General features: G+C 53.8%; 2 protein-coding genes and 1 non-coding gene across 3 annotated transcripts; all 3 read right to left on the bottom strand.

Annotated features, from left to right (window-relative positions):
* Positions 1 to 774: 774 nt before the first annotated feature.
* Positions 775 to 862, bottom strand: GLRG_13017. Its single transcript has one exon. It is a non-coding gene; the product is annotated as a tRNA-Tyr (tRNA).
* A 1,064-nt stretch (positions 863 to 1,926) lies between these two features.
* GLRG_00542 (Sec61beta family protein) lies at positions 1,927 to 2,642 on the bottom strand (the record flags this gene model as incomplete). The annotated part of the gene is made up of 4 exons (XM_008091227.1): positions 1,927 to 1,961; positions 2,036 to 2,131; positions 2,242 to 2,452; positions 2,640 to 2,642. The coding sequence occupies 4 exons, from the start codon at positions 2,640 to 2,642 to the stop codon at positions 1,927 to 1,929; spliced, it is 345 nt and encodes a 114-aa protein (XP_008089418.1).
* A 1,357-nt stretch (positions 2,643 to 3,999) lies between these two features.
* On the bottom strand, positions 4,000 to 5,624 carry GLRG_00543 (NLI interacting factor-like phosphatase; the record flags this gene model as incomplete). Its single annotated transcript, XM_008091228.1, has 3 exons — positions 4,000 to 4,311; positions 4,361 to 4,510; positions 4,566 to 5,624. 3 exons carry the CDS (start codon positions 5,622 to 5,624, stop codon positions 4,000 to 4,002), a joined length of 1,521 nt encoding a protein of 506 aa, XP_008089419.1.
* Positions 5,625 to 7,058: the final 1,434 nt, after the last annotated feature.

Below are 7,058 nucleotides of genomic sequence, written 5' to 3' on the forward strand. Positions count from 1 at the left end.
CACAGGGCGCCTCTGCTTACCTCCCCGGGAGAGCGACAGCTATGACGTCTGCCTCCGTCCAATGGGACTTGGGGGGACTCCAAGGCCCTACTGGGCCAATAAGGGGATCTTGGGACGATTCAAGCAAGGATCGTCTCATGGAACCCCCGCACAGCCACAGCCACAGAGGAAGAGACGGGAGGGGAGAATAGGGCCCCTATCAGTACTGGGTACATCGATACGCGTCTCGGGCTCTTAACGATGCGGATTTTGAGAACATGCTTCTAGGCAGCGACAAACTGCGCCTTGATGCTCGTATTGTCGGTCCTCTTTTTACGCATAGGGACGCGTGGAGCCCGTATTTACTCCTTAATGGGCACTGTCATTGGTTTACCACATCGCGGCAAGCGGTAAAGGAAAGGATGACTGCGAGCCAACGGAGTTTTGCAGTAATGGCCGAAACACGCCGCTGAGCTATAGCCTATATCAACATGTGAGCTGCTAAAACATGGTTACAGCTACGACCTTCAACAGCGGCGTACACGGATAAAACATCACGACGAGCCACTAGTCGCTTCGGGTATCGGAGCCCTCTTGCGGAATAAGAAAAGAGGCGGTGAGGTGATGGAAATGCCAACGAGGAGGCTAAATACAGCTGTCGAATCTTCTCTAGGAACAAAATGCACCAGCAGAGAGATGAGCCCAAAATAAAAACAAACGACAACAGGGAGAGAGCCAATGTAGAGCATTTACAAGGTTTTAGCACATATACATACAAGAGGCAAAAGACGAGGTTCTCCCCTTCCAGAATCGAACTAGAGACCTTTCGATGACAATGTAACCATTACAGTCGAACGTGATGAACCAACTACACCAAGGGGAGGAGACAGCTAAGCTGCTCTTGGTGGACCGTTACAATACCCCACAGACATTGTATTTATCAAGGATAGACTATTTGGACTGGCGTACTGGAGTGGGTCTGATCAGGTCCTCCGTTCTTTGGACAATGATTGGTCAAGGATGGCGGAAGCGTGGAGAAGAGCTGAGTTGATGGCAGCCATAGTTCCGCCAATGGAGTTTGGCCGTGAAGAAATAGGGACTTGGCAGCTATGGGTTATTGTCTTTTCGTATGGGTCACCCAACCTAACTCAATCAGGTGCCCATGGAGTACCGTAAACAATGTTACCAACAGGTTCATGTCTTCTCGTTTCGCTCAAGATGGCCCGACTCATTGAGTCTCTGCTCGGAGCTTTGAACGGTAGTGGGCTGTCTATGAACTCCACACTGTTAGATGATGCGACCACTGTGGGACGCTGGTCCAGTTTTCCTCGAGCCGGGCAGCCACCTTCCCAAGAAGATCGAGGTCGCTACAGGGATGATAGGCTGTCGCGGAGTCCAGGCTGAGATGCGAGCAGCTCTACACACTCTTCTCCCAGGGACTTCAAGAGTCGCAGGTGTTTTACGATGGTTGCGCTGTCCCCATCCCTGGGTTCTGTCCTCCATTTCAGAACCTAACATGTTATTTGTCGGCTTTGTCGAATCACCAAAGACAAAGCAGACAGCATCTTGGGTTCCAGAAGTCGCATTCGACGGCCTAGACTAGAGATGTAATAGAAAAAAAAAAGAGGTATAATACAGCGGCGCGCATCAGTCATGCTCTTCTCCCTGCCACCCGCTCCTCGAACCGAATGCCCTTATCCCTTGAGCTTAAGCACGCACCCACTGTACATTATCGTCAAAAGTTGCTTTTATGTTGTCTTCAACGTCAGATGTCACTCCTCATGCGTCCTAGGGCGAACCGGTGCCCGTCGACACGCATTGTCTCTGTCACGACGTCGCCGGAGTACGGTCATATTTCGCGTGTCCCTGTCTCTCTCAAGGCTCGCGAGCTTTCAGCCCCAAAGCTGGGTTCCGTAGCCACCTCTCTCGGCCCTCTCGATTCACTCTCTAAGAGGAGAATTTGCGGGTAATCTTGGCAATGACTGGAGAGAATACATCAGCTGGCTAGGCTCCATTTGAGAGCGCAAAGTGCCGAGGCAAAAAAGTGGCAGCTTACTGTGAAGAGCAACAACGCTGAAAATGAAAACAAGGGAGAGAACCAGGACAACGACGGGGTCGACCTTGAGGCCGGGAGACTCGTCAGTGTAGAGTCCTGTATTGCTAACACGTTAGCATCCGCTTCAACGATACCAGTAATCTCCACGAGCATTCCGTTCTCCTCATCTTGGCTTCCACATCGTGGAGCATTACGGGGAGACATACTCAGCATGGTGCTGCTGCTGCCACCGGCACCGGCAGCCCTCGTGCTGTTCGGCCGCGCATTGGCAATTTTCTCCTTCTGATCGGCAGCCGCACGGCGACGGATGGCAGTGCGAGGGCCACCTGGGGGGGTAGGGGACGAAGGGCGCGCGACACTTGCGCCGGAGGCGACGGCGCCAGGCGCGTTAACGGGCGAGGAAGAGCGAGGGGAAGACTGTCATTAGATACTATCGTCAGCCATTGCTCCCGTCTGTTGTCCGATGCTTCAAAGTGGCAACGCGAGCAGCGCTGCCTGGCAGACGACGGGCAAAAGCCGCATCATTTGACAAGCGCGTGCGACATGAATTGATTGACGACCGGAGCTCAAGCTATCCCAGGGGAGTACAAGAGTATTTACTAACCATTATGAAGGAGCGTGACGAGAAACAGATCCAAGAATAGCTGCAGGATTACTTTGGGAATGGCGGTATAAACGGAAAGAAAGACGACGTGAAGGGAAGAATCGGCTTTCGGGAGGTGGATGTCGGAGGGCGTGATGATGGGAAATTCAAGCTCCTAGGGGCGGTGCACATGCGCTCAAAAGTGGCAGAGTTGAGGCCACAGTTTTGGAAAGGGGACCACGCCGCGGAGCCGCGGTGGCCAGTGGGATTTTCCGACCCGACGTTCCAGACCCCAGGGTACGTAGATTGACTAACTACATCGTACCTACCTAGCTAGGGGGCGGCGAACCTGCCTGAATGGGGTTTGTCACCCTCTTCCCTCCTCTAAAAAAAGACTCCACAAGGCCTTCCACCCCCGTCCTAACGCGACCATTCAGGTTTACTGCATGGCAGACATGGTCATCCCGTCATGTAGTCATGCAACACATGCATTTTGACCATCGGTTGAACAGCAACCTTTTTCTTGTGTTTTTTCTTTTGAACGATTTGAATTGAATTTGAGGGTACTGTATGTCTAGGAAGCAGCTGCTCTTCGCAGCAGAACCCCCTTGCAACTGGTCGCGCCAGCTTCTGCAGCACTTTGTGAAATACAACACACGACGCAAAGCTATCCCACAACTACTATGTTCTTTCCCGCTCTCTCTCTCTCTCTCTCTCTGTCTCTCTGTCTCGCTCTCTCTTCCGCTTGACTGGTGCCGACTATACTGGCAGTGAAATAAAACGTCTGCTTGCAGACTCCAGGGAATGGGTGATGGTGGTGGTGTACGATTCAAACAACATAGAGAATGGAACAAAGAGAAAATCAACAGCCTGCCACGTAGAGGGCGACCCCTTCCAATTCCAACACATGGACCCCCCAATGGTATCCCTAGCCGCCTTTTTTTTTTCGTGATGACTGGTCTTTGACAGACTGGTATCTTTCGTTGTGAATTCCTTGAGCGCATGCATGTCCGAAGCACTGCCGTCAAAGAATCACCGGAATGACGGACGAGCGCCAACTGCTCCCCGTCCGGGCCATACCGAGCTCCAAAGTACCATACTTTTGTCCCCCTTCCCGGTCCCAGGTGCCTCGATGGAGTTGTCATCCTTGTGGCCCGTTGAGTGTGGCCCTGGAGCTTGATGCGTAAAAGCCGCTGTGAGCTGGCTCGGTGGTCTGCTACCTCCACTAGTGCTCATTATAAGGTATGATTAGACAGTGATACATTTACACCTGCTGGAAACCAATCATCGCAACCCAAACGCCTTCCGCTATGATGGGACCGCGGTCCTGCAAATTTCTTCGGAGGTGATGAACGAAGAAAAGAAATTGGTATCTTTAGCTTCAAAGTGTAACGTCGAGGACCAGGCTGACGTCCTGGACGTCTGACTTTGCGAGGTCTTCTAGAACGGGAATCAAGTCCAGCAACTCGTTGTCGTGCGCGTCCGAGAACCAACTGCTGATGGGAACGGCATGTTGGGGGTGGAAGATGTACGAGGTGGGAGAGTTATCGATAATGATGGTGTCCTTCAGGTCTCTTCCCACCTGGGAAAGATCCTTGACGTAGTTCCCTTGGTGGTTGTAGCAGCTCTCGCGGAAGAGTCTGTGGTGAACGACCTTGTGGATGTCCAGCTGATCCAAAAGGGGGTCGCCATACTATGCATGGTCAGCCATTGTTCGGAATGAATTGCGTCGGATAATATACCTTGGAGACAGACGCAGTGAAGACTACCACTTCATAAAGCTCTCCTACGCGCTTCATGAATTGATCGACGCCTGGTCGCTTGATAACGTAAACATTATGATAGTTGCCCTCAATTTCTACGGGAATAGTGAAATCGGCTTGGTGAAGAATCTGCGGGCCAGTCAGCAACATTGTACGTGATATCTCGTGGGGAAGCATGAATTACCTTGAAGGAGCTGTGTACGAGCGTCTCGTCCAGATCGAGAACAAGGCATTTTCTGCCCTTGAACTCGGGCGCAATGGGGGGCAGCAGAAACTTCTGCTCGGATTCCAAAGCGGCATCGTCGAGTGCTGATGCATTCGGAGCTGGTCCAGGTGGAGGCGGCGGCAATTGCTGGCTCGTCGGCGCATCTTCTACCGGGGGCGGGATTTGATGCCTCACTTCGGCCACGGGCGTCGCATCCGGCATCGCCTCATCTTCCTCGGCATCCTTCTTGTACGTCTCCTCCTCCACCCGCTGGCCAGTGGTGGACTCGACTGTGATGGCCGGCGCAGCAACACTGCTGGTGGCAGCAGTGGTTTGTTTAGAATCTCCGACATCGCCGCCGACGGTAGTATCATCGGTCGTGGTCGCGCCGGAGACGCGCTTGCCCTTTGCCTCGTTTATCGACATCGGTTGCTCGGGCTGAGGTTGCTTTTCCTGGATTTGGGGTCGGATGGATGATGACGGCTGCTGTTGCTCCTGTGGGGTCGGCTGCCTGGACTTGGCGGTTGTCGGTCTTGCGGGCAGCTTGTCGAGCTTGTGGACGGCGTCGTCACCGTTCTCGATCGCGTTTGCATTGTCGGGGACTCCGCAGCATCCAAAAAGGGCAAACAGTCCGCCCTTCTTCTTCTTCTGCGGGGGGTTCACGGGAGAGTTCGGTAGGGTATTGCCGGGGGTGTTGGTCGGTTCGGTTTCGACGCCAGATCGGTGGCTTCCAACACTGCCATTTCGACGCCGTCCCAAAATGCTGCTCTTAGACTCCTTGGAGCGTCCGCCGATGCTATTTCTCGAGTCGCTGACTGTTGCTCCACTCAGCCCCGTCGACGTGGGAGAGGATTGATTGCGCTGCGAGGAAGACCGAGACGGTACATGCAGCAAGCTCCTACCCTTCTTTGAATTTCCACCCTCCTCCGGTGCCAGGAGCACCTTTTCTTTGGACATGTCTTGGCTTGACTGGCCGTTCTGTCGAATTTCTGGTGTGATGTCGTCGGCTGGGTTGTGTGATTGTGGCTTCTCGGGCATAATGTTATCGAACTAGGTCGGACCCGTTAGCAAAGACGCCCTGGCGAAGCAGATGAAGGCAGACATTGAACGACGATTCTCACGAGGGGCTGGCACAAGCCCCGGTGGGCACCTCTAGATCATCCATGACACCATCCTCTCTCGCTCTCATTCCAAGGTCTGAGACAAGGCCGAGGTCGTGCTGGCGGTCCTGTGGGTGCTCGACGCGAATACAAACGATGCGCGTGCAAATGAGGCGGCCCGGCGGTCAAGCATAAGCATGCCTCTCCTCCAGCATGGCAGCATTGCGCAAAGACAGTGGTGGGTGGGCGTTGCATGTGCCGCGTCGTCGAATGCAAAGTACGGGATAGAAGAAACTGTCATCACTCACCTCCTTTCTTCTTGTGTCCGGCGAGCCTTCCCAGAGTCCTCGACCCCTGAGCTCAGCAGCTGATGTCGGCCGCAAAAGGCCGATTCGCAATGCTCGCGGCGCGGTCCAGAGTGAAAGTAATTGTCAGGAACTGAACGATCGACGGGGTGGACGATGAATGGAATGGGAGGGGAGGAAGGGAAAAGGCGACGACAATCCGTTGAGGCAGTCGGTCGAAGGCGGAGAACGGAAGATGGTTTGGGCTCTCGGTCGCGCAGGAAGAGGCGCCAATGGAATGACTAGGTGGGCGAGGCGAAAGTGGCTGGGCCTTTTTTAGGGGGGAGGGATGGATGGTTACGGCGGCCAATGTCAGTTAGAGTCAGTCAAGTCAGTTCCCCCCAGGTCAGTTGTGCTTGGTAGTAGTGGCGGTCGAATCAGATGGGAAGAAAAGTGGGTAGTAAAAGGGCGAGCGGTTGCAGGGAATAACAACTATAAGCGTCGACGAGGATAGAAATAAGGGTTCGCAACAGCGACAAGTGAATAGACTGGTTTGGTTTAATTTTTCAACAGTTATCGAATATCGCTCGAGGGTTCTGGTCGAGGCCGCGGCTGAGGCGGGAGACGTCGAAGTCGAGACTTCTGGGGAGCGCGTTGATGATGCGAGAAAGGAAGAAATGATGGAGCAACGACGGGCGTGCAACAAGACTGGAAATTGGGGGAGCGGAGGACGAGGAGGGGGGGGGGGGGGGGGGGGGGGGGGGGGGTATGGTTCTAAACGGGACAAGCCCTACTCAGACCGTACATGATTGGCGTCGCGTGGAACCATCCAAACCAATCAGTGAGCCAGAAAGAATCCTGGTGTAATCTACGATGGATGGTGGCGTCTAAGGTACAACCACGGCCATCTGTTACATACGACATCCACCCGCTATACTAGTGCGGGGCTAATCAGGCTTTACATCAAGTAAGGCAAATGTTGGAGCTAAGTAATACTAATAACGGGGGCACAGTACATCAGACGTCTTCTGCATTGCCAGGCGAATCCGGCAGGGGTGCACTCCGATAGTGAACACAGGGATTTGCCC

The sequence above is a fragment of the Colletotrichum graminicola genome (genome assembly GCF_000149035.1).
Source record: "Colletotrichum graminicola M1.001 genomic scaffold supercont1.2, whole genome shotgun sequence".
Lineage (NCBI taxonomy): Eukaryota > Fungi > Ascomycota > Sordariomycetes > Glomerellales > Glomerellaceae > Colletotrichum > Colletotrichum graminicola.